Source organism: Malassezia japonica, chromosome 3 (genome assembly GCF_029542785.1).
Source record: "Malassezia japonica chromosome 3, complete sequence".
Taxonomy (NCBI): domain Eukaryota; kingdom Fungi; phylum Basidiomycota; class Malasseziomycetes; order Malasseziales; family Malasseziaceae; genus Malassezia; species Malassezia japonica.
Genome location: NC_083372.1, coordinates 993183 through 1019127, shown reverse-complemented (window position 1 = coordinate 1019127; position 25945 = coordinate 993183). Strand labels below are relative to the sequence as shown.

The window sequence follows — 25945 nt, the reverse complement described above, 5'->3', positions numbered from 1 at the left end:
CGATGTGCGACAGACAGCGGGAAACTTGATGTTGAATTTGGCTCCCGGACGAGCGTTGAGCACGACATAAGGTGCAACAAGGATATACCCGATCACCACGCAGACAAAAGCTTGCCACCATGAGAGTCCATTGGCAACTAATGCAGATGACATTGTGAATGTATTCAAATTGAAGCCATCGGCAATCCAGAAGTTGGCGAAATTCAAGTGGCCCCATGTCCGTTTTTCAGGTGCGACTGGCAATAGGTCTTCGTTCGCAACTTGCATCTCGGCCGTTGAGAGGCCATCAGGATGGTCTGTTTCCAACTTTTGCACAATTTTCTTCAGATCCATACTGGTAGAAGAAGAGAATGAGCTGTGATGACGAACCGCGCCTAGAAATACATCTATCACTCTTGGCGCTTAGCAGTGGCATCTATAAATGTGGAGATAAGGATCGCTAAATTTGAATGCTTATCTTGGAATTTGCTGAGTCAAACCCTTCCTATCAGTCCGATAAACGCCTAATTCAAAGGAAGACATTGGCGCCCCGCACCCACAGTGTTTCTTGTCTCGGTTCGAACCACCAGAGCAGGAGTCATGTCGACCATCACTTTTCCCTGGAGCGATGTCTCCGAACAGGCCGAAATTCCTATCCCTCAATCGGATGCCCTGCTTCCTGACGCGAAACAGAGGCTATGCGCACTTGCAACACGCATCGCCGAAGATATCAACACGACAAGTCATCATTCAGATTGGATCCCTCGTAATGATAATAAGACAGAAACTCCTGTGCAAGATGTCATTGTGATCGGTGGTGGTCAGGCTGGGCTTGGCGTCGCATTTGCTTTGAAACGAGAGCGTATTGAACGAGTACTTGTTATCGATGCTGGAGACGATCCGTCCCGCGTGGGACCCTGGGATCGATACGCACGAATGCATACCCTGCGCAGCCCTAAGCGTATGAAAGGGATTGAACTTGACGTGCCGAGTCTCCACATTCAACGCTGGTTTGAAGCATGTTATGGTCAAAAGGCTTGGGAAGAAACGGATCTCATTCCTCGCTTAGACTGGAACGACTATCTTGTTTTCTTCCGCTGGGTCACTGGGAGCCAAGTTCGCCACCGATCCTTTGTTCACGCAGTGCACAAACCCACAAGCGAGGATGGTCCGTTCGCTGTGGAGGTGGTTGAAGCTGGCAATCCAGCTTCGCCGTCAGTGACTTTGTATGCTCGCCGCATTGTGTTTGCGCTGGGACTTATTGGAGGTGGTGGGACAAATGTGCCTCCTATGATCAAGAGTCTTCCTCGGTCACGATGGCTTCACACAGAAGAGGAGTTTGAACTTGAATCTCTCGAAGGTAAACGTGTAGCTGTGCTTGGTGGTGGAGCTTCTGGTTTTGACAATGCCGGCGCAGCGCTGGAAGCGGGTGCATCGAAAGCCATTGTCTTTATGCGCCGAAATGAAGTACCAAACAGCAACCCACTCCGATGGATGGAGTTCCCGGGCATGCAAGAGCATTACTATGACTTGAGTGATGCTCAAAAGCTTGAGTTCACGCTATTCAATGGCGGCCTTCCTCAGCCACCAACCCAACATACAATTTGGCGCTGCTTTGCCCAAGAAAACTTTGAGCTTCGCATGGGAGAGCATTTCACCAAGGTCGAAGAAGAGAGAGACGAGCTGGTCATTCAAACTATGGATGACAAGGGCGAACTGCATACGTACCACGCTGATCTTATTATTTCGGCGACAGGATACACTGTTAACCTTGCGTTACGCCCAGAGCTTCAAGAGTTTGTACAAGACATCAAGGTTTGGTCTGAAGCGTACCCTGCTTCTGCGGATACATCTGCTGGACAAAACCCATACTTGGGTTCTGGCTTTGAGTTTACTCCACGCGATGAATCCAAACCTTGGATCCATCGACTACACCACTTTTCCACTGGCGCTCGCACTTCCATGGGCGTAACAGGAAACCAACTTTCTGGTATCTATGGTGGCCTGAAGCGTATGGCTTGGTCCATTTCCACCTCGATCACTCGGGAAAACTGGCCTACACTCATGGATGATTTCCGTGTCTTCAAACACATTGAAATCGCTAATGTTGGACAACACCAGCCCAGAGACCGGCCATATGCAAGTGGTCCTCGTTTTCGTGGTGAGAAAACGGTTATGTAGCCTGTAATGATTAGTCTGTTATGAGCCACGATAGGTGCTAAAACCGAACGGAGACAAGATTAGTGGTACATGGTAGTGCGAGCTGGGATCCACAACCAAAAAGTTCAGTTCGACTTTAGGGTAGAAGTAATCTTCTACACCTTGAGAAGCAAAGTACTTTGTGGTATCAAACATCATCTTGTATAAGCCTTTCTCTAGATGCACGCCCTTAAGATCATTAGTGCGGCCATCGTTATTGGTGGTGCCAGAAGCAATCTCAGCGTTCTCTGCTGAAGAAAGAACGAATGGGATTCCTGCTGCAGGCATCCCTATCCTAGTGTCCAGCACATGTGTGGAGATTGTCATGTTAACGGCACGTTTTGATGGGTGTGTGGGAAGCACACTGGAGGGGCAGTCGTTGTTATCTATGTCCAATATGCACGTCGGACAAATATGCAGCAGTGATAGGTGAGATTAATTCCACGTGCATGGATCTATATGGAGCAATGGGCGCCAGGTTGCGCTCGCTTCGGAAGACTGGTAGCTGGCAGAAGCCAGGGCTTAAATGAGCTTAATCTCCCTCAAGCGCTGCATCAAGAACTCATGAGAAGTCATTGACGTGGTAAAACGACTTGGATTTTCAGGAGTAATACAACAGTCCAAAGGATTGAGTAGTACATCAGGGTTTGGGTGCAAAAAGTAGGGTACCGAGTACCGAGGCTTGCGCGAATTTTCGTTCTTTGGATTCACCACACGGTGCGTCGTAGACGGGTAAACACAATTAGTCAAGCGCTCCAACATGTCTCCAATATTTACAACAATAGCATCACCCTCGGTCGTCACCGGAAGCCATTGTCCATCCTTCGTGAGCACTTCAAGGCCCTCGGCGCTAGCCCCCACCAAAAGCGTAATAAAGTTGATGTCTTCATGTGCACCTGCCCTGACGTTTGGTACATTGTCGTCCTCGATAGGTGGGTAGTGAATAGGCCGCAGAATGGAATTGCCTGAGTCAATCATGTTTTCAAAGAACTCCTCGGGCAGGTTAATGTGGAGCGCCAATGCACGAAGGATCCGTGCACCAAGATGATCAAGCTCTTCATAAATACGATACGCATGTGCTTTGAATTCAGGAGCCTCTTCAGGCCACACGTTTGGTGCCATCACATCAGCGTACTTGGATTCCCTAGGAATCTCACGGCCAATGTGCCAAAATTCTTTCAAGTCTGCATATTTAGAATTTTTGGCCGTTTCGACTTTGAGCGGAGTGTATCCTCGGGCACCTCCTGAGCCTGGGATGTGGTACTTGCGTTTGACATCTTCTGGCAGACTAAAGAATACCTGAAAAGACTCATACGCTTGATCAATGTGCTCCGCAGGGATACCATGTCCACTTATACAGCAGAAACCAAACTCTCGATACGCAGAGCCGATTTCTTGTACAAACGCATCGCGGTCTGTATCATAGCGACGGATATTCAACGTTGGAATTTGTGGCATGGTCGTAGCAAGGAAATAAGCCTCCACACATTTCAACATATACTGGTCCGGGCCCAAGCCTGCACACCGCGCACAGACCTGACAAGCATTGAGACCTGCAATCTTTGGTACTTTGTTTAATATAATTTCGTATAGAAAACCTATACGAGCTATAATACAAATGAAGTCATACAAATAAACCCACTGTCCCACCCTCGCGGTTGTCTCACTCCTGCACGTGGTAGTAAGCCGTAACATGTACACAGTGCTCTTGTCACAATGATGGGATGCTCTGTTAGCAGAATTGAACTGCTCAATACTTTTCCCCAAGTAGCCACCATAATGTTTGCCGCATATTGCGGCAAAGTGTGCACGCTAGTGAAGGCAACCGGCTGCCTATTGTAGCTTCATCTTTTTAGGATTTCGGAAAGAGTATCGTTCGTGATATCGGGTCAATTACGCTTGAGCAATAGTGCATTAGTGTTTCGCTTCAGTGAATGTGCATTGGGTGCGATATTGGTGGTGTGGTCACAATCTAGGCTGTACTTATACACTCTTACAAAACTGTCTATGACTGGAGTACGAGTCAATTATCCGTGATTCATGAGTGCAGGAACCACGTTGACTCAGAAATGACTAGGTAAGAAAGAAATAGATGCCATTCGCTGAAGCGGAAGGAAAACCCACAAATTCTAGCATGGTTATGTGTGATGACTAAGCAGTGCAATTTTTTAATATACATACCCCGCATGCACTTAGAATCATCTGACCCTGCAGCACACATTTCCATACTTCGAGATGAGCTAATCCCCCACAATTTTATACTAGTAGCCCTTGCAGGCAGTAAGGAACTCAGCGCCGTAGATCAAATCCACTCACAATTGCTCGCGATATATAACTGGAACGGATTACTCGAACTTGGTTGCCTTAACATGTTCTCTCACAAAGGCTTGTTCGGGAGCCTCTGGCTGGCTTTGTGCCTCCCCGTGCTGGTCAATGCCCTGATCCTGAACAGAGGAGTGAATGACCCCTTCTATCAACCAGAAGATGGCTGGAAAAATAAGGAGCCGGGTGACATCCTGCGTTGGCGCGAGATCCACCCCAAGTTCATCGGAGGCAACTTTAATGTCGCTTCGGCATACCAACTTCTTTATCGCACAAGCCAAAATACCCCTGATCAGCCCGACCACACAGTCACTACAATCCTCGTCCCTCATAATGCAAAGAAAAATTCTCTCGTTGTTGGTTCTGTCGCTCAAGATGCTAACGGGAAGCAATGTACACCCAGCGCTGGTTACACGTACAATTCGCAAACGAATGTTGTATTTATGTTGGACGAAACATTCTTTCTCCAATACCTTCAAGAAGGTTACACTATGACTATTCCGGACAAGGAGGGTCCTAAGAATGCCTTTGCTGCTGGTCGTATGGAGGGCTACATGACCCTTGATGCGATCCGCGCTACCCTTGCTTTCAGCAAACTGGGCCTAAGCAAAAACACTAAGGTGGCAGGCTATGGCTATTCGGGTGGTTCAATTACTCTCGGATGGGCATCGGCATTGAAGCCTGCCTATGCCCCTGAGCTCAACGTTATTGGATGGGCATATGGTGGAACACCTTCTAATCTATCGGGAACTGTTGAAAAGCTGGATGACACGATTTTCGCAGGACTTGTCGCAGCAGGTATTGCCGGAGTATCTGATGTGTACCCGGAAGTTCAATCCTATTTGAAGAAAGTTTTGACGCCGACTGGAAAGAAAGCGCTTCAGTTCTGCCGTGAGCACTGCCTGGCTGACATTATCTTGAAATTTCCGTTCGAGTCTTTCAAAACCACCAAGTACCAAAACCGGGGCCCGGATGTGTTTAAAAACGCAGCAGTCCAAAAAATGTTTACAGAGCTCACCATGGGGTTGAAATCTCATGAAACACCTGATGCCCCAGTATACATGTATCACGGCCAACAAGATGAAATTATCCCCTATGGTGATGCAATGAAGACCGCCAAGGCATGGTGTCGAAACGGAGCTCAAATACAGTTCATGAGCTATTCTCATCCTGAAATGGGTCACTTCGTTACTGAGATCACTGGTAGTGTGCCAGCGTTCCATTTCATCCGCGACCGCTTCAACAATAAGGAGCTGCCTTCAGGCTGTCATTTCAAGACTAGCGACACGCTTGTATTCAAACCAGAAACCCTTGGAGGAAATGCAGAAGAGATAATCGATGCCATTCTTTCTGTATTTGGCCATCACATTGGCCCTGAAGCGAATGTCCTGGCTGCCAAGAAGACGATCATCAAGAGAGGCAACGACAACACTGTTACGGAATATCAAGCCTCGGAGCAGAACATTGCGTTGGAACGCCATATGGCCAAGCGCAGCAAGACGCTCGTTATTAACAGTAATTGAATATCTGATGCTCAACTCGGTCACTTTGAAAGTTAATCCAGCCTGTCATTACACTAAATCCGCGGAATTTATTTTCGTTGGCTTGCACCTTATAATCGTTGGAGAGTGGCTATTGAGCTGTTCGAACGGACCATGGAAGGCGTAAAAAATCCGATGCAGTACGAAACGATCAATATTCGCAATGTATTTCGGCCTTCTTCGTCAACATCCAATCATCAACTTAGTAGGACTACAATATGGTCTTGATTCTACCTTGTGGTTCCCGACAGTCTTTTCCAACACGAATAGAGGCCCCACCAAGTTTCGATGTATGTGACTTACGTACAACTCTTCCCTTCCTTGATCTAGTTTTTCGTTTCTTTATTAGTTGGTCGGTCCTTTTGTTTCTTATTTTAGAACATCATTGAAATGGTCTGTTATATTCTTTTTTTTTTTGTTGTTTTCTTTCATCGGGAACTTTTTTATGCTGCTGCCGGGCCGCATGCCCTTGGTAGCTTGTGGGCTCTTGTGAGGGGTAGAATGTTTGCCAGACTAACAAGTGCTTCTGCTTCATTGGCATTGTCGTACATTGTGTTTACTTTAAATGCTGAAGAACGCCTGTCTGCAATGTCGCCATATCGGACTTTTGCTAGTATTGCGCTGGTACTTAGACCTCTGTTGAGTAAGCCATTGAAACTAGTCAAGTTTGATATTGGCACATTCAAAATAAACGCAAACAATACTCCTTCATTAATGATGTCTGGAATCGCATTCACTATTGTTTGTGTTTGCATCTACGCTCTTCAAAACGTGAAAATGAAACCAGTCAATGTATTTGGACTACTTTTGACGCACAGAACCGAATTTCAGGTCATCACACTGATCCAGAGGCGAAAGTCCTAGCTTCCAAAAGGCTGTGTAACAACTTCAAATGAAACCCTTTTGAAAACTGGAAGAATGCATGATTGATATATATGTGGTTAACTTTAACAAGTTCAATTTACTCACGAAGGGTGTATTTGACCTATAGTGGACTTGTTTTAGCCCTCTAAAGTAACACATTATTTGACCAAGCCTGAATACTCCGAAGTATAACGAGTATAACTAATTCGGGGTCACACCTTGCCCAACCGTTAACGAAAATGAGGAATAGTATCCCTACGGATCAAAATCAGTGCATCATTGACACTCCTCTAACCGTGCTCTTTTAGAAAACTTCTAGGTCCAAAGTTATCCAAAGTGCTTTCAGATAGTTTGGTTTCTCTCTGTATTTAGAATTCTGTTAAAGTTACTCGCCCAGATATTCCCTTTTGTATACCTATTTAGTTGGAAGATTACTTTTGCTACATCTCTAAAACGTACCCAGGTAAATTACTGTTGAATTCACATTTAGCTACACTTTCTACTTCGAAAGTAATACAAAAATTGTTTCGTAGTACCTCACTGATGAAGCACGTAGACAGAGTCTTGAAGCAATTCTTTGTATCGAATTGCGACACTTAGGGCACGTCTTGATATGGGTTTATGGATAGATCGTTTGCAATGGGAAGCCTATCGCCATCGCCAAGGAAAAAATCTAGCCCGGCCAGAAGCGATGTATCATCTGTGTTCCAACTCGGAACCTCGATAGGAGGAGGTACAGCATCCATAAGCTTGGTGAACTCATCCAAAAACGATAGAGGTGCATTAGAAGACGGTGGCTCGAACTGAGCATCGATTGCGGAATCAATAGTGGAACCCTCTAGCACAGATAATTTAGGGTCTTGTGACGCACAGAAGCGCCGAATAGACTCCAGTAATTTAGAACCGTGAATAGAGACAAATGTCTCTAGGGCTCGGGCATGCCGTTTTTCGAGAAATTCCAGCGCCTTGCGCAAGGTTTTCTTCAAGCGTGAATATTCAGAAGCAGTTGCAGCATCTTGTGTCCAGCTGTCGCCCACTAACGCCAACACGCGATTAAGAACAAAAGCGGCAGAAAGTAAATGCCATTTCATGTAGTGCATGTGCTGATTTGGATTTTCGGCACGTTGCAGTTCTTCCCAAACAGCAACCGTGACACGAGCACCTTCGATACAGGCTTTCAGCGAACGCCGACGGGCAGGATCACGAAGTGCCGACGGAAGATAAGGACTGTGGAGACGAAGCATTCGAAAATGAATCTGTTCCTGTAAGAACAGGCGCTGCAAAGACAGAAAGGGATGTTGAGCATGTATTGCCTGTACTTCATCTGAGAGTTCGGAGAGACCATCAAAACGCAAGTAATTGGGTAAGTTCTCCACTAGTGCGCATAATTGACGATCGATGAGCGCCACATCCTCATAAGCCACATGAAGCGGTTCATGCCTGCTTATTCTCTTGGTTAAGATCACAGAGGTTTGCCGAACAATGTAAGACAGCTCCAAAGAAAGACGCACGAAAGCGTTTGGTGATGGTCGGTTGGGATTCGCCAAGACGGCTTCTGGGATCGCTTCTAGTCGGACCACTTCGTCATCCAATAGTGCCGCCGGTGTTGACGAACAATTAATGTCATCAGGGACAAGGTAAGCGAAATCAACATGCCCAGACGCAAACCAGTCAAAGGTCAAAAGAGTAGCCCATACTTTTCGGCCTAATTCCCTCTTCGGAAGGTCATCTTCTGCAAATATAGACAGCCATGGCATACGACTGACAGGATCTTCTTCAATATAAAGAGGAGATTTATCATTCTTGTGCTTAATGTCCTCAATCGCACTTCCGAGCCGGTTCAATCCCATTAGTTGCGCAAGGCGCGTGGCAGTTGCGTTCCATATCAACCCGAGTGTAACATGTAATGAGTCTAGTGGCTTGCGCTTGAGGATTATGATTGTCTGAAGGGTCCAAAGTGTAGGAGTCAACTGGTAGGTAGACTCGTGAAGGAAGAAGATAGATGACGAGTACAGCTGCTCCGATACCTGGTCGAAACGTTCTTCACTGTCACAATTGGGAAGGAAATGTCTGGAAAGTACTTCACCTTTATGCATTGTATTCAAAACAACGTTGACGACAGCAAATACTAAAGCAAGTAAACCGTAACTCTTTGGATCAGCCCAGAACTTCGACAGAGGCAACGACCCACTCGGTTGATGTACCTGTCCTGTAAGCGACCCAACAATGAAGTTGGGTGTGTCTTCATGATCAGAATTTTGTTTATTCCAACGTGAAAGAGCGATGTTGGTCTTCAACGTTGCATATTCATCTTGGAAGATGACGCTGTTCATGCAACAGAATAGAGGCTCCAGCTCACGTAGATAGAACAATACAATTTCATCCATGTGGTATCCCTCCGGCATTAGCTCAAGATGTGAGGAAATCATTGTCCTCCATTCGTCTGGGTTTGACATGGACAGTTCTGCAAGGTGCTGTTGGGAGCTCGAGACGAGCAGTGACGGGGAGCCCGGGTGAGCAAGGCCCTCTACCGGGCGATGAGTTTCGGGTATTTGAGACTTGAGATTCTCTACTGTTTTCCTTTTTCCTGTATTACAATCATTGCTCGGACTGGCCGCTGGCGAGATGAGCGCATCACGTTCATCGCCCCACCGGCATTGGTGCTGAAGGCCACGCTGGACACAGGACGAGCAGTTGGGTACATTTTTATCGCAGCGGATTTTACGGACACGACATTCAATGCAACTTGCATGTTTGCGCGTCCGACGGACCTTTGTGACTCGCTCCTGGCTTACCTCCCTTTCGCGGGGTGCAGCCATAGCGGAATGCACGAGATCGTGGTAGATCGGGGTCTGCGCCGATCGGGCAGAAGATCGGGCATTGCAGCAATACGGGATCGGGATGGGGAATAAAATTGAGATCGGGTATGAGATAATTATGCTACATTGTGGGAGGCGGGGGCATCGGAATCTGCGTTTGGTCGCCATGCATAGAGAAGCCATCCCCTGTCATCAACAAAAATTCAAGACCAGCCATCAGATTCGGGTCCTCTGTGCCCCAATCTGGTGCGGTAGTTGCTAGTGGCAAAGCGTCACTGAGCTTGGAGAATTCATCCAAAAGTTGCGTAGCTGAATCTTGCGAAGATTCTAGTACGAGATTTGGAATCGTTACTCGTGTATGAGCTTCCGATGAAAAGCTTTCTTGAGGGGAAGCACAGAAACGGCGCAGTGATTCAAGCAAGTTTTGGCCGCAGAACCGTTCAAACGACACGAGCGCCTGCCGCTCTTCGAGAAACCGGACCGCTTTGCGCAGCGTGCTCTTCAGGCGTGAATAATCATGGGTTGGAGCGGTCGCTTGGGACTCTCCAGTATCCATCGATCCAATAATACGGTCAAGAACAATGGCCGCCGAAAGCAAGTGCCATTTCATGTAGTGCATCTGCTGGTTCGGATTCTCAGTCCGCTCCAGCTCTTCCCATACCGCAACGGTAACGCGAGCACCTTCAATGCATGCCATAAGAGAGCGGCGATACTTTAAATCGCGCAGTGCAAGCATCAAGTAAGGACTGTGAAGTCGAAGCATGCGGAAGTGGATTTGTTCTTGCAAAAAGAGTCGCTGTAAGGAAAGATAGGGATGTTGCGTGTGGATAGTCTGCACTTCTTCCGACAGTTCTGAAACACCATCAAAGCGAAAGTAATTGGGAAGTGAATCCAAAAGGTGAATCATTTGTGCATCGATCGTCATAATATCCGCGTAATCCAATGTTAAAGCTTCATGTCTGCTCATCTTTTTAGCAAGAATAGCAGCTGATTGGCGAATACATCGAGCAAGTTCAAACATGACACGTCCAAACACGTTGGGAGAGACCCTGTTTCTGTCCTTCAGCATGGACTTGGGAAGTGACGCAATGCGGACCACCTCCGCGTCCCCCAGCGCGCATGGAGGTGCAGTGCAGTTCACTTCATCGGATACGACGTATGTAAAGTCGATCATCGTGGACTTGAGCCAATCTACCATGACCAAGGTTGACCAGATCTTTCGGCCCAGCTCGCGTTTTGGGAGGTCGTTTTCCGCAAACTCTTTCAACCAAGGCATGCGCTGAAGAATGTCTTCGTCTTGGGAACGGATCGTACGCTCCTTACGTTGAAGTCTCTCAACATCGTCCAAAGCACTTCCAAGTCGACTGAGTCCCATGAGTTGTGCCAATCGAAGAGCCGTTGAGTTCCACAGGCATCCAATAGGGACTCGTAACGTAAACAAAGGTTTCCGCTGCAAAAGGATAATGGACTGCAAAGTCCATAAGGTGGGATTCTCTTGACAGTCGGAGGCATGCAAAAAAAAGGTAGACGAGTCGTAAAGTTTTTCTAGCGTCTGTTGCAGTTGCTCTTCATTGTCGCAGTTGGGAAGCAGGCGACGTCCAATCACGTCCTCTTTGCGTTTGGAGTCGCACGCAGTATGAACCACAACGAAAAGCAGTGCTAATAATCCGTAGTTCTTTGGATCAGTCCAGAAAAGAGAAGATGTTAGACCCTCACTCCGACGGCGTACTTGGCCACTGAGGGAGCCGAGAATGCTCTCCGCAATATCCCCTCGGCGTGGCGGCTCGTACTGTGCTTCGTAAGAAGCGCGCACGAGAGAAATATTGTTCTTAACAAGCGAATATTCTTCATTGAATATAACGCTGTTCATACACGAGATCAATGGTTCAAGTACGCGTAAATAGAAACAGACTAGCTCATTTAGACTCAGGCTGTCCGGGAGATTTCGCAGGTGGGATTCCATGGTATCCAACCAAGCGTCCGGAGCATCAGCATACATATGTGCGAGAGACTCCCCTCGCCAATTGTGGGCATCCGGAAAGGTAGGTAGGCCTGCAATACGCGGCCCTGAGACGGTACTGTCCATCCGTTGAACCAGACACTGCGTTTCAGTTTCGCTCCATGCAGATTTCCACATATTGTTTCTCTGCTTGAATTCAGATGTTTGCTGGGGCGACTGTGCAAGTACGGGACTTTCAAGCGACACTTCCGAGTCTCGCTCGTCGCCCCATCGACACTGGTGCTGGATTCCACGCTGGACGCACGAGGAACAATTAGGCACGTTCCGGTCGCACCGAATCTTACGATTACGGCATTCCAAACAGCTCACATGCTTTCGCATGCGCCGCGCCTTGGTGGGAGGTTCCCCACCGTTTTGCGGAGACGTGTCGGACGACATCGCTGTTGCGCCGGAAAAGGTGGCGCTAAGTGGAGTCGATTACCGTGTACATAAATCCCAATCAAATTTTACCTCCTATCCAACTGTACATCCATTATTAGAAGTGCGGGGTGTTGAGGCTCATAAGCATGAGCAGTCCCGCAATGAGACCAGCGCACGGAAGAGTAAACACCCAACCACCAAAGATCCAGGCCATAGCCTTCCAGTTCAGCGCACCGGCGTCAAGGTTCATAAGAGCAACACCCATAGCAGCACCGGTCAGACACTGCGTCGTCGAGACAGGCAGCGACAGACGCGAAGCAAGCAGTACGGTGATGGCAGCACCAAGCTCAATAGAGAAACCACGAGTAGGCGACATCTTGGTCAGCTTGTTGCCCAGCTGACGGATAATGTGGTAGCCAAAGAACCAGAAACCGATACCGAGCAGAAGACCGGCAACGACAAGCATCCACACGGGAGTGGCCGAGTCCGCGCGCACCGTCATCGTCTTCCACGCATCGTACGCAGCAGCCCAGGGGCCAATTGCGTTCGAGACATCGTTGGAACCGTGCGCGATAGACATGATAATGGCACTGAGCATCTGGGGGTAGGTCCACAAGTGCTCGACCTTGGCATCGTAAGTACGCGCCTTGGAGTGGATCTCCGCGAGCTGATCCTTGCTAAAGTCAACACAGTCAACCGTGACACCGTGGAGCAAGCCGAAGAGCAAGTAGCCCGTCAGGCGGCGGGGGTGGTACCTGGGCAGGTGCCTGTTCGGCGCAAGGAAACGCTCCTCGGGCGTGATCTTTCTCTTGCCCAGGGGCTTGGGCGCAACAACAGTGGCATTGTTCTCAAGATCACCGTCAATGTTCTTCACATCCTGGCCATGGATCGTCTCAGACTCGCTCACAGTGTGGGTCATGGCACTGTCGTCGTCCGCAATGGTACCCGAAGCCTTGGTGTTGGTCCAGAACAGAGGCGGGTCATCACGCAGGAGAAGAGGGCCAAGAATAATGTGGTGGGCACGAATACGCTTGTCGCCCTGGACCAGACGGCGATGGAAGTAGGGCACAAAGAACACATATGAAACGAGGAGGCAGCCGAAGAGCACACCCAAGATGATACCAACGGCCTTACCAGCACCAAACGCTTCAAGCGAAGGGGACGTAGGGGTCTGGACGACAATGAACAGGGCCAGAATCGCACAGGTCATAGAAAGGTAGAGCGGGATCAAGCGCATAGCCCAAGCCATAGAGTTCTGGCGTTCAAGAATACCCCACTTAAGGGTGGCGAAGATAATGGCAGAGAAACCAGCAGCAATCGCAGGAGCAATACCCCACGATGCGGCGGTCTGAGACACGGAACCCTTCTTCCAGCTCCAGGAGATGCTGGCCTGCGAAGCAAAACCAACACCAACGAGAGCACCGATGATCGTTTGAGTAGTCGAAACGGGGAAACCCAAGCGAGTAGCAATAGCAAGCCAGATGGCCGAGCCAGTCTCGGCGCAGGCCATCGCCAGCATAAGGACGCCGGGCCTGCCGTTGAAGCGCTTGATGTCGATGATACCGCTCTTGATGGTCTTGGTAACACGCGAACCCAAAGCCACAGCACCAACAAACTCGGTGATTGCAGCAAGCACACCGACTTGTGGCATGGTCAGAGTGCGCGCGGCAACTGATGTGGCGTACGAATTGGCCACATCGTTGGCACCGTTGCTGAAGGCCGAAACACAGAAGGAGATAGTGATAAGACCAAGAATCCAGTCGTATTTGTTGAGCGCCATTGTGATTTCGGTAGGGGCTAAAGACGAGCAAAAATGGCTCCTTTACATACTTTTCAAATCTGGTAAGATGCGGTGCATTGCCAAGCAATTTTTCAAACCCCTGCGGAACACGATGCGAGGCATGCTCAAAACCCCGTTAGCACAATTGCATTACCGCCAAACGATGAGGGTACTCCACACGTGCCAAGCATCCATGCGGTTTGGGTATCAAGCGACGCAATTATTTTATTGACACACGTCCAATCAATCACGCACGTGTGTAGTTGACTTTTGTTTGGGCTCAGCATTAAATGCAATTCATATGGTTGCCGAGCCAAAAGGCGCCCAACGTAGATTGTGGTTGGCTAACGAATGCCAAGACATTGGAGGATCACTTGTTGCTTCGGTGTAAGGTTCAGATAGCTTAGTCGCAACGTGACGCCCAACTCAGCCATGCTTTTGCGCACGCGATGTTAATGTGAACGTGCGCCCCCCAATACGCCTGCACCAGTCAACTTATTTCTGCAGATTCTTGGCGGGGTATTGGCGTAAATGCAATAGCCATCTCTGGAATATGCACAGTTTCGCAGTATTACACTTTTTTCGCCTTGGCATTCGATCTTAGCATACATGACTTGTTCGATCTCACTATGGAAATAGATAGAGCGCCGATGTGGGAAACGATTTGGCGGGCCAATGCCTCCCCCTGCATTACAATTCGTCCCGTCATTCTCTTTGCGCCATTTTGTTCGCTATAGTATTGGATGATTCAAAACCGTGTATACACAGCCGAGGAAATGGATATCTTCTTCCTACATTCTCTACTATCCCACTTTTTATTTTCGCTTGCGCATCTTGACGCTCAGACCAAGTACGCGGATGTTTAGTCATCACTTTTTTTTGTTTCGCTCGTCATGGCTGGGACTAAACGAAAAGCCGCCCAAGCGACTGATTTTAAAGTGTGTACGCGCATCTCACACAGAAAACAAAGCAGAAGCTTGGAAAGGGCAAACAACTGCAATCCAATGCGACTGATACATCCTTCAAAGCGAAGACTATCGCACTGCCGCAGCAGTCCGTCAGTGTCGATCGCTCGCAAAGTCTCACAACGCGACGAAACCAAACGCTTGCTGATCTTGTGCAAAACTCGCGGCATCATTCACCTGGTATGCGTAAAGATGCAGTGAATGGAATGCTAGAGTTGATCAGCACATACCCCGTTCTGGTAGAGCAAGAAACCCCAACGCTACTCAATACTGTCCTCCCAATCATTGGCGACGATGACCCTCAAGTTCGTTCAGCCGTGGCCACATATTTTGGTGCACTCTCCGAATCCTTGTCACTATCACAGTTCAGTCCCTATATCGCGTCGATTCTCCTCTTTGTGACATCGGCAATGTCCCATATAACGATGCCTGTTCGACTCGATGCTCTTCGGATTCTCGACCTGCTGCTCAAGAAGGCAGGCGCAGCTGTGACACACGGCTGGGAAGGTGCAGTGAACAAAGAAACGCAGATCGGCGATGCGCATGGTCAGCGTGTTCTGCAAGCTTTTTTCGCAATGATCGGCGTTGCTGGAGACGCAGCCGCAGCGCGCCAAGGAGCACCAACAGCCAAGATGGGTAGTACAGCGTCCGTGGAGTTACAGCCAAACGATCGTCTTCGTGTGTTACGTGCCTTGTCGCGCTTCATGGCGGTGGCGACGCACACGGATACTGGCACTGTCTTGCCCCTATGGTGTTTTCAAGCCGCTTTTACTTCCGCCAGTGATCGGGAACATTTTGAGCGTTTGTTTGTCGAGCAAATTGCCACTGCCCTTGTGCCTGATATGCCGTGGATTGAGTCGTCCATGGTCGAATTCGGTGCATTGCCACTAATGAGTGTCACGGATGCCTTGATAGAGGGCGCTTCTGTCCGAGGCGAGGCCTGCGCTCAAATATCAGCGCACGAACGACTTTCTCAGCTTCTCCATGCATCTCTCCTTGCCACTCTCCTTGATTCGATGCCTGCAGCACTTTCGCCCGAAGGGCCATCGAACAATGTCCACTTAGACTTGGTCGCAGAGATCCTGTCTATTTCTGCTGCACTCTGGCGCGAGATCGTGACACAACACATTGCAGCATGTGCTGCACGAGGAGTGCGCACGCCGATTCATGCACTGCCGCAGCTGCAGCAGTTGCTAAGCCATCTGGCGCCGTATTTCCCCGTTACGTTCAGTGGAGACAATACGAGCCTCTTGCGTCTGAATGCAGTGTATTGCGAACTAGTGGCCCTAAGTGCAATTGCGCATACGGAAGAGGAGTCAAAGAAGAAACAGGGCATGCAGCTCGCTCAACATATGGATCGCACACTCGAATACCTCGCAGCTCTGCTTGCTGAAGGAGGCGAGGCATTGACGCCTGAGCTATATCTGTCGCTTATCCCGACACTGTGGCTCTTGCTCTCTTCCCCTCATGCTAAGACCATGATTGAACCATTGCTGCGCCACTACATGGACCTGCCTACCAGCTCCCCTCTAAAACCAATTGCATTTGAGTTTTTGGCGCGCCTTGCGCTGCTGCACACTTATGTGTCCCTCCGTGTGTCGCTGGATGCCGTGCATGCCGCGCGGGACGTATGGCAAGAGTGGCTGATTTCACTCCCCCGCACGCTTTGGGAAGCAGCGACGCATTCCATATCGCGTTCCAAAAGTGCCGAGGTCAAAACACAGAACCACGCATTGGCCACCAACATTTTGCAGTTGTTGCAAGCTGTGCTGGTCCAGTCGGACGGAGTTCTTTTTGAGCGTGCAACGCTTGATGGATTGACTTCTCCCTTGCGTCCCTTCTTTTCGATACAGCACCCTACACGTGGCATGATACCCGGCCCCTACCACCGCCTCCCAGACGCTTCCAAGGCCATGGCCCGTGCATTGGCACACAGAACCGAGCTCGATGTGACACTGTAAATACCTTAAATGATGCCTATATATTAGATGGTATACGTGGCTGGGTCAACGTTCTGCTGAATATCCCAGTGTTCGGCAACCTTTCCGTTCTTGAAATGGAAGCGGTCCACACTCACACGGCGCTTGCCTTGGACACACTCGCCCGAGTTGAGGATCTCGCTGTAGACCCATACCTCGTCGCCCTCGGCCAGGATATGCTTAATTTCCGACTTGAAATTCGGCATGTACGACTTGACAATGTGACCAAAGGTGTTTATCCAGTTCTCACCGCCTTCAAGCGAACGCTCGGCACGATGCGACTTGAAGTCGTCAGTGATAAACTCGCTATGGTTGGTAAAGTCGTGGCCGTTCATCACGCGCTCATAGAAAGCCTTGATAAGAGCCTTGTTTGCTTCAACGTTGCTACTCATGGTATTAGTATGTGTTGGACAACGGAAAACAAGGCGGCATTATATACTGCTTCTCCACGCACTGGCCACGGAGCTAGCTTTCGAACTCCGTTTCCTTAACTCCGCGGAGGAGTTAAGGGTGGCCCATGCTACAGATCGGGCTGTATTTCCGACACGATGGCCAGCCGCTACCCCTCGTTCAAGACAGGTTTGTCGACCATACTGATCTAAGTCAATTATTTCGCCGGCGGAAATCTGAATCGTGCGTCGTGGCTGCGTGAGTCCACCTCGTACCTGAACCAGGCGCTGGTTAAACCCGATACAAAATTTGTGTTGTTCAGCCATGGTGATCCCCTCGTTCGTCGCGATGCACCTAATAATCTTGCTCTCTTTGGATGGAAAGACATTGAAGAGACTATAATGCACACCGTGCGTCCATTCGCACCGAACGCGACCCAGGTGTTTGGACCCAAGACCTACGGCCTAACGAAGCGCAGCGATGCTGACAATGGTCACTGGAGTCGTGTGACACAAAATATCATTGCCCCGGCTCTCTCTCTCATGTACCTTGGTGTATATGAAGATGGCTCACCTTCAAAGACGCTCAAGTACACGGACGATGCGAAAGAACAAGATTATGTTGTTCCTAGTGGCCCGGCGTACTTTGCCGTGTCGCTTTCCTACCGCCCTCCCAACGTCCCCGAGCAAGATGCACTTCCTGGCAGCAAACTGTTGGATGCACTTACTGCCGAGGATGCGCCATACAAAGTTTTCCAAATGCGTACGGTGATCTTGACAGGAGAGTTGGAAAAGGAAGACGCTGCCCTCGCTGCTTACGGTCGTGCAATTTTGGACTGGAGCGAGCGCTACGCATTTTGCTCGGCATGCGGAAGCCAGAACTACTCGGTTTGGGGTGGGCACAAACGTGCGTGTTCGTCTGTGCTCTCCAAGGTCACCGAAGGAAAGCCAGCCTTTGTCAAGGCAGTGCACAGTGCCTCCCCTCTCAAGTCGACATGCCCTTCTGTGGAATCGGTGCAGAACTACAGTTACCCTCGTTCCGACCCTGTCGTGATTGTCGGAATCGTCAGTGCCGATGATGAGCACATCCTGCTTGGCCGCCAAAAGATGTGGCCGAAGGGTCTGTACTCCTGTATTGCGTACGTGATGCTTGCTCACCCAGCGGCTTTGTGGAACCCGGTGAATCCATCGAGGAGTCGGTCCGTCGCGAGGCGATGGAAGAGACTGGTATCGAGACCGACCAAGTCTCCTACTACCGGTACGTGTATCGTCTTACGCAGCTCGCAACCCTGGCCTTTTCCAGCGAGTCTGTTCTTTGGTGCATACGCCTATGCGAAAGATACCAGCACAAATGTGCATCTAGACCAGGATATCGAGCTCGAGGAGGCTTTCTTTGCATCAAAGAAGGACGTTTTGGCAGCCGTCACCGCTTCTGAGCAGAAGCTTGGCTTGAAGAGCAAAGATGCTCCTACGCATAAGGGCGAACGCTATTTGTACGTTCTATTGACTCACGCAGCGTGCCCCCGCCTACGGCCATGGCCCATGTACTGCTTGCCGCTTGGGCGCGCGGAAACGCGCCGGCCAGGGCGAAATTGTAGTGGTACATAAATCCTCGATTTTAGAAGCACGCGGCAAACGTCGCTTTTCGTCGCACCATGTTGAACTCTGCGGTGCTCCTCTCGCGGTCTGCGTGGAAAGGTATGTAGATGGCGCATATCTACTTGGTGTCAATGTATTTTATGGTCATGTACTAACACCTCAGGCCCTTTCTTTGTGCCTTTCCCGAACCTGCAGCAGGCGCTGAAAAACAATACCCCTATCCGTACCAACGCGCGGAGTTGCACGATCCTGCCAAACTTTGTTGGGTACGAGCTAAGGATGTACTAACAGTAGGCTCAAGTTCCTTGTTCACAACGGCAAGCACCACATCCCTGTGTCGGTCACGGAAGAGATGGTTGGTCATAAGCTTGGCGAGTTTGCATCCACACGCAAGCGCTTCAGCTACCGGTATGTGCTGCGACATGATATTTCTAACACTCAGCTTGACCAAGAACAAGTAATCTCACGATACCATACCTTATTGAGGTTGCTTGCGTGGCAGAAGCTGCGAAAAGGAGGTACATGTGTGCACTGAACTTTTCATTTGTGCGCTAATTCCGGCTTTGGGATCTACGCTTTGGTGCAAATGAAGTAAAGGCGCCCCAAGAGAGCATTCAAGAAGAACTGACGTAAAAAGCATCGCCCTCTTGCTTCGTAGCGTCTATGTGTTTAAATATTCTTGACTGCTATCCTTTCTGAAAGAATGGCCTGATAGCTCAGAGGAACGAGTGGCGCTTTCCGGTAGGCACGGTTGTCTAGTAAACTGGCTGGCGCAGGTCCCGGGTTCGACCCCCGGTCGGGTCTCTTTTTTGCTGCGGTTCTGTAAAGTACACAGTGGGTTGCTTCTTTTGCTACAGTGCATTATTGCTTCCAGGCAAATGTGTAGATAGCGTTGCATGCGTCTTGTACAACAGCTTCAGTACCCCGATCTTCTGCTTCGATCAAAGTCAAGTGGGGTACAGGGCCACCATCCGAATCGCGCGAAGTAGTTTCGATCGGGGCACCTTTTTCGACGTCTCCGTTTGCAAACATGCGTGCGTGTGCTTCCAAGTAGGCCGGCCAAACGATCTCGTCAAAGTAAAAAGGAGGGTCAACCCAGACTTCGCCGTCTTCGAGAACATAGTTTGCACGTTCGTCACGGCGTTTTTTGATTAGATGCTTCGAGACTCGCAAGAATAGGCGTACTTGCAAAAGATTGGATACGCGAGTGTCGAAAAAGGTCAAGAACCCTTCAACAATAAGGATATGGACGTGCGAAGCGAGTTGGCCATCACGCGTGACGAGCAAGGGCGAAGTGCGTGGAGCGTGGAATTTGTCACGCCATTGCTTCAGCACAGCAGGAGAGAGTGTGCAGTCATAGTCACTCCTTCGGTACTCGTGGCTTTCAAAATCACTAGGAAGACGAGCGTGTTGACGGAAATATTCAATGACGCCTTCCAAACGTCGGTAATCAGACTGATCGATAAGCGTGCTGACGCGTGGTACGTACCGATCCATGAGGTGTATCCCAGTCGGTGACCTTCCACTTTTCATTCCATGGCATCTGGTCTTTTGGCGGACAAAAGTCGTCCTGGTGCAGAATGTGGACCGAGCGGATGGGATCCGGTTCAGGTGCATCTTGCGCAGGTCGCAAAAGTGCAAGTAAATTTTGCACTACCGTCGTCTTGCCCGAGCTTGTGGGACCCCTGTGTATTAGCAGCGCAAAGCGCGAGACATACCCAACGCCGATCACCAGCACGCCGTCTTGAGACATCGTCGATAAGGGCGAAATCCCCAGAGGCCCGATCCATGCCCGATCTCTTGAGACGCTATGGTGTCTATGTCTTTTGCTTCTTGACCTTGGGCTTCTCGTCCTCGGACGGTGCCGCAAACTCTTCGTCGTCCTCGCCACTGGATGCCTCCGAAGGACTTCCGCCATCGTCGTCGGACTCCTCCTCGAAGTCTTCGTCGTCTGTGTGTCAGTGTTGAACGGGGAAACTTACCTTCTTCGTCGTCGTCATCGTCATCGCCCGGAAGTGGCTTGGCGTCGTCATCATCGCCCAGAAGCTCGTCTACAGCGGTACCCATACCGCTTGCCTCGTCTGCGAGCTCGTTCTTGATGCGGATCTTGCGCTCTGCAAAGAAATTGTTCAGAGAGTCGAACTCCTCGCGGCTGATGGACTGGAAAGTGTGGTCGCCTCCGTGGCGCGTAGCCACACGCAAATCAAATGTCTTGGCCGATGCCACAGCACCACCCACACGGCTAAATACAAGCTGGTGGATATCGCTGTAGGGCACAAGAATCGTCTGCTTCGACACCCAAATCAGGCTCTTGTTCAACGGGTAGAGAGTACCATCGTTGGCCTTGACATTACAACGCACGCTCTCTTGGCCAGTGCTGCTGGTGAAACCAGTGGGAACGTTGACCTTCTGCTGCGAGAGCACACGGAAGAGGTTGGTGACGATGCGGAAGGTTGGCTCTTCGTAGCGCTTTTTCAGTTTGCCTTCGTACTTGGTCTGGATCGTTTCCTCATCAAGGTTGAGCTCAGCATCCATCTCTTCCTCACGAGGGAATTGCAAGACGAGGTAAGGGTAGCGCGTCTGACCTTGGCGGATCGGCGGCTCCAGTGCGATGACAAATAGCACATGGATATCGTCAGGCTTCGGCAGCAAGAAGAGTTGCGTGATGGACGAGTAGAGAATCTTATAGTCGTACGTCTTACCGCGCAACCGCAAGAACTGAGGGAAGAGGTCGATATCGTAGCGGCCACGGGGCGTAAGCACCAGGACCTCCTTGAGGACAAGAATACCGTCGCCAGCCACCTGACCAATATCGGCCTTGGCCTTGATCGCATTGTGGAATGCAGCAGCTGCGCTCTCTTCTTCCTCCTCCTCTTCCTCCTCCTCTTCGTCGCCAGATCCCTTCTCTTCCTCCTCCTTCTCGATCTGGCCCGGAATGTAAAGCCGCATCTCAACCAGCTGGTCCGGACGGTTTTTCTTGGGCCCATTGAACGGAAGACCGCCTGCGTTGGATGACGCACCGGTGTTCTGCTCAGGCTGCTGTTCCTTTGGGTTGAGGAATTCCATGGAGACCTCGGTGCGACCCGCAATGTTGCTGTTGGCAATGTTGGACAGCGGAAGCGAGAACGCAAGCTTATTCCGCACCAGGAACTTCATATCCCTGTCATCCACCTCTGCCGAGCCCCAGTTCCAGCCACGGACAGACACCTCGACGACCTCTAGCTTCTTGTCGTAGCACTCCTGCAAGACCTCGGCAAGGCGCTCTTGATCATCGCGCTGAAAGTTTTCGAACGAGGCAAAGTGGCTCTCCTCATCCTTGTCATCACCCTTCAACTCAATGCGCAGCTGGAAGTTGCGCGCCACACTGCGTGAGTAGGAAAACGTACCGGCACCACGAAAATCCTACAATTTGGTCAGCGGGAATCGTCACCGTGGAACCTTCGTCCAACGGTTTCCATCCCAGACCCGCATTCGAGAAGCGGATCTTGCCGAGAGAGGTACCCGCGCCGTGATAGACGTTGTCGAACTGCGTCGTCATCGCCGCGCAAAGGTAAAGCCCGACGCGTCGCGCGTTTCCATATGCTTAGTCATCTATGGCAAGTACAGGCGCGAGAAGGCGGCGATCGGGGCGCGACAGGTCGGGCATAGCTGCATGGCGCGCGCCTGCGAAGCATGCAGCGCGAGGAGCGCGTGCTGCTGGTTTGCCAGTGTGCCGCGACAGCTATCACATAAAGCAAGACAGCGACACGGCCAGCAGATGATTGTACGATCCTCAGAACAGCAGACGACACACAGCCGCGCCCGTTCCCGATCAAAAGTATCAGGCGATTGGGCCCATAGCGCATCGCGTCGCTCCTGCAGAAGACGCACCAGCGTGAGCTGTGTATGGCGATCCGAGTCGGTGCGTGTGTTGGACAGTTCGGCACGTGCGGATAGAAACGACATCCACGAATCGGAGTTGGGCGGCGTTTCCGGAGGCGTAGCCATCTGACGGTACTCGCTGCGCGTCAACGGAGGTGCGTGATCTGGGCGCAGCATATGCTTCACAAGCACATCTTGGAAAGCGACAAGTGACGTGCTGTTGGACTGTGAATTTTCCGCCAAAGCGACCAGTTCCGCGGCATTCAAGTCGTCATCTCGACTCCAGGTCGAGGGCGAGCGTTGCCGAAGGATCTGCAGATCGCGCCGCCGCCGCAGATGCTCCATCCGCTCATGAGCCCGGATCGCCTGTGTGCGCTGCAAGGACTCGTGCTCGAGACGTGCCATACGCTGAGCTTCGCCAGTGGTCCCATGCCAGATGAGGCGAACATTCCGTGGGATGTTGCGAACAAAGTCAGGAGGCTCCGGCAAATAGTGCGCAAAGTATAGCCCCACTTCGCTAACCATGTGCCACAAGATTTCAAATAACGTTCCGAAAAAGTTCCACATCGCACGCATCTTGTCCACGCCACGTACCACGCCGCCCATTTCCACGCGACTCTGTTCCATTTCCACGCGTACGTCTTTGATCTCTTTTTCGAAGGCATTGATGCCATCGCACTCCATCTTTTCATAGTCTTCGATGCTGTGCTCAATCACGGTGCGGCCATCAGGATAAAGTTCCACATAGGTATGCATCGGTGCATCAAGTGCTTTCAACTCACAAGAAAGACCTGTGAGCTGCGTTGCATGCAAGCAAGCAGAGCCGAGTTTCAATACAGCAAGCGAAAAATCGTCAGTTCGCCGCGGCATGTTGCTGCGATGGAATACCAAACGACGGAAATCAACAGAACCATCGACAAAGTACATTGTCATGGCGTGCAGGAAGAGCGTCAAGAGAATCACGGCAGATATGCACACTTCCATGAGACGGCCGCCGCTGTGGATGATCGGATATTCATCAGTGCACATAGCGGTATACAGGTAATGAATTGACATTACCACGCTCAGCGCCATGGTAAAGAACAGGCGAGACAGAATGGGGGGGTTGCGGCATAGGAAAATGTTCATTCCAAGTAACTCCACCACCTTGCCAATGAGAATCAGGAACACATGAGCATTGGGCTTGAATTCGCGGGCATTCGCGTGAATATACAAAATGAACCCAAACCCGACAAGGTTGAATGTCGAGGGATCCTCGTGGGAAGTCCTGCGTTAGAACGGCGACGTACGCAAGCTCCAGGGAGCGAATCGCAGTACTAATGCACTGCGCTACACAAGCACCAAGGAATGCAAACCAAAGCAGCGACTCATTTTTAGCTGGTTGCGCAGAGGTGGGGATCAGGGGGCGGATGTAGGCCAACCAATTTTGGGCAGAGGCGGTAGACGTATCTTGGACCATGGCTTTCACCAAACCCCAGAGAGAGTAGGAGAGCATAACGATCGCAGGGAGCCGTAACAGCACCCTCTCCAATGATGATATGCGTGCAGGACGCCCATATGGAGTGCACACATGCTGGATGCGATTCGTGACGATAACCTGGATAAGCGCAGCCACCTACCATGACCACCATTGCAACGGCATATCGCGAAAAGAAAAACTGAATTGGGCTATCGGCAAAGAGTCCATATGAATCGGACGAAGAGTCCTGTGATATGGCTCCGCCAGATTGCATCAGATCGGACATGGCGTCGATCCCCTCACTGGCCCATTCGCAAGGGGTAAGAGCGCAACGTCTCAGTGTGGAGGTGGCAACTCCGGGGAAGGCCGTTTTCACAAGCGCGTGGACAGGCTGAGCGGCTATGGAGGGGTATAGAGGCCATCGCTAGTTTTCGCGCCACTGAAAGCCGCACTGCGACTTGGTGCACTTAAAGAAGGTCGTCACTGTGAATTAGCACGCAAGATCGTAAATACGTACTCGGTTCGTCAGCAGACCGAATCTGGAGCTGCATATAGTAGGCACGGCTGTTGTCGCACTTGGGGCACACAGCTTCGGTCAAATGTGATAAACATACCATCTGTGCTGTCGACGTTTTTCCAACTGTCCTCACCGCCCATCACGTCGTCGACCTGCTTGCGCTCGAGACGTATGCGCGAGGTCACTTGGCGGTCCATAGGGAATTCAAATGGACATGTTGGGCATGTCCATTTATTCTCGCCAGTGCTGGATGACGGTAGGACCGTCACCACATTGGCGCAGTTAGGGCAAAAAAGCATACCGCTCGGTGCGCAGGAAAGCAGCGCAAAACCGTCGCGTGCGTACTTTTTTCCTCTCTGAAGCACTTATGTACGCTTACTTTGGCTTTCCTAGTACGTGTATTGCTCCTATAGCTCAGCTGGCAGAGCGCAAGACTGAAGCCTAATTCGCCTTCACTAGGATTCAACAGTCCTTCTTGAGGTCACCTGTTCGAACCAGGTTGGGAGCACTTTTTTGCATCGTTAATACGAGCCACGTGATAGGTTGACTCATTTGTATACGTATAAGGCACAGCCAATTGCACAAGTGCGCTCCTATAGCTCAGCTGGCAGAGCGCAAGACTGAAGTAAGCAAAAATTGCCTTCAATAGGATTCCTCAGTCCTTCTTGAGGTCACCTGTTCGAACCAGGTTGGGAGCATTTTTTTATTTCTTCGTGCTCTGAATAACTTTTTGGCCATCGTCTGGGACGATGTGCATTTTGATTTGGGCTACAGATGACCCAGATTATAGCTTGTATGTATGCAAGGTGGATCTTCTAATGCTAGGATTCTAGCCGACAATCGTGACGAGTTCTTGGCCCGACCTGCTTCACCTGCGCAATGGCGTGACGCGAATGGTGAGCCGAGTGCCGCAGAACAACCGGGCGATATTATGTGCGGATTAGATTCCAAAGCAGGGGGTACCTGGTTCGGAATGACGCGCTCTGGTTCTGTCGCGATCCTGACCAATTTTACCGAGCCTGCCGCGGTCAAAGCTGCGCAAAAGGGCCCATTGCATTCGCGGGGTGAATTGGTCTTTTCCTGGCTCCGCGAGCATGCTAAAACAGCTGCAAAGACGTCTGATATCCAAAGATACCTTGATTATGTCTCTGAGAACAAGTCACAGTTTGGTGGCTTCAACCTGATGTTGGGCTCGATCAGTGATGGCCGTGCGCACATTGGGTACGTCACGAACCGGGGCGACGACAAGTACAGCGGAAAGATCCTCACCCCCTCACAGGGCGCCGGCCCAC

At 50.4% G+C, this 25945-nt stretch overlaps 6 protein-coding genes and 2 non-coding genes across 8 annotated transcripts; 4 read left to right on the top strand and 4 right to left on the bottom strand.

The window, feature by feature from the left end:
• Nucleotides 1–12219: 12219 nt before the first annotated feature.
• On the bottom strand, nucleotides 12220–13884 carry MJAP1_002368 (uncharacterized protein; the record flags this gene model as incomplete). Its single annotated transcript, XM_060266305.1, has 1 exon — nucleotides 12220–13884. The coding sequence occupies one exon, from the start codon at nucleotides 13882–13884 to the stop codon at nucleotides 12220–12222; it is 1665 nt and encodes a 554-aa protein (XP_060122288.1).
• Nucleotides 13885–16833: 2949 nt separating this feature from the next.
• MJAP1_002367 (uncharacterized protein) lies at nucleotides 16834–17220 on the bottom strand (the record flags this gene model as incomplete). Its single annotated transcript, XM_060266304.1, has 1 exon — nucleotides 16834–17220. One exon carries the CDS (start codon nucleotides 17218–17220, stop codon nucleotides 16834–16836), a length of 387 nt encoding a protein of 128 aa, XP_060122287.1.
• Nucleotides 17221–17376: 156 nt separating this feature from the next.
• NPY1 (NAD(+) diphosphatase) lies at nucleotides 17377–18815 on the top strand (the record flags this gene model as incomplete). The annotated part of the gene is made up of 6 exons (XM_060266303.1): nucleotides 17377–17407; nucleotides 17432–17508; nucleotides 17659–18356; nucleotides 18380–18475; nucleotides 18525–18710; nucleotides 18734–18815. The coding sequence occupies 6 exons, from the start codon at nucleotides 17377–17379 to the stop codon at nucleotides 18813–18815; spliced, it is 1170 nt and encodes a 389-aa protein (XP_060122286.1).
• Nucleotides 18816–18872: 57 nt separating this feature from the next.
• RSM19 (mitochondrial ribosomal small subunit component) lies at nucleotides 18873–19575 on the top strand (the record flags this gene model as incomplete). The annotated part of the gene is made up of 4 exons (XM_060266302.1): nucleotides 18873–18915; nucleotides 18980–19082; nucleotides 19108–19224; nucleotides 19539–19575. The coding sequence occupies 4 exons, from the start codon at nucleotides 18873–18875 to the stop codon at nucleotides 19573–19575; spliced, it is 300 nt and encodes a 99-aa protein (XP_060122285.1).
• Nucleotides 19576–20633: 1058 nt separating this feature from the next.
• On the bottom strand, nucleotides 20634–22354 carry POB3 (FACT complex subunit; the record flags this gene model as incomplete). Its single annotated transcript, XM_060266301.1, has 3 exons — nucleotides 20634–20767; nucleotides 20799–22180; nucleotides 22203–22354. The coding sequence occupies 3 exons, from the start codon at nucleotides 22352–22354 to the stop codon at nucleotides 20634–20636; spliced, it is 1668 nt and encodes a 555-aa protein (XP_060122284.1).
• A 2206-nt stretch (nucleotides 22355–24560) lies between these two features.
• Nucleotides 24561–24850, bottom strand: RPC11 (RNA polymerase III C11 subunit; the record flags this gene model as incomplete). The annotated part of the gene is made up of 3 exons (XM_060266300.1): nucleotides 24561–24619; nucleotides 24654–24725; nucleotides 24751–24850. The coding sequence occupies 3 exons, from the start codon at nucleotides 24848–24850 to the stop codon at nucleotides 24561–24563; spliced, it is 231 nt and encodes a 76-aa protein (XP_060122283.1).
• Nucleotides 24851–25056: 206 nt separating this feature from the next.
• Nucleotides 25057–25161, top strand: MJAP1_002362. The gene has a single exon. It is a non-coding gene; the product is annotated as a tRNA-Phe (tRNA).
• An 81-nt stretch (nucleotides 25162–25242) lies between these two features.
• Nucleotides 25243–25351, top strand: MJAP1_002361. The gene has a single exon. It is a non-coding gene; the product is annotated as a tRNA-Phe (tRNA).
• The last annotated feature ends 594 nt before the right edge of the window (nucleotides 25352–25945 follow it).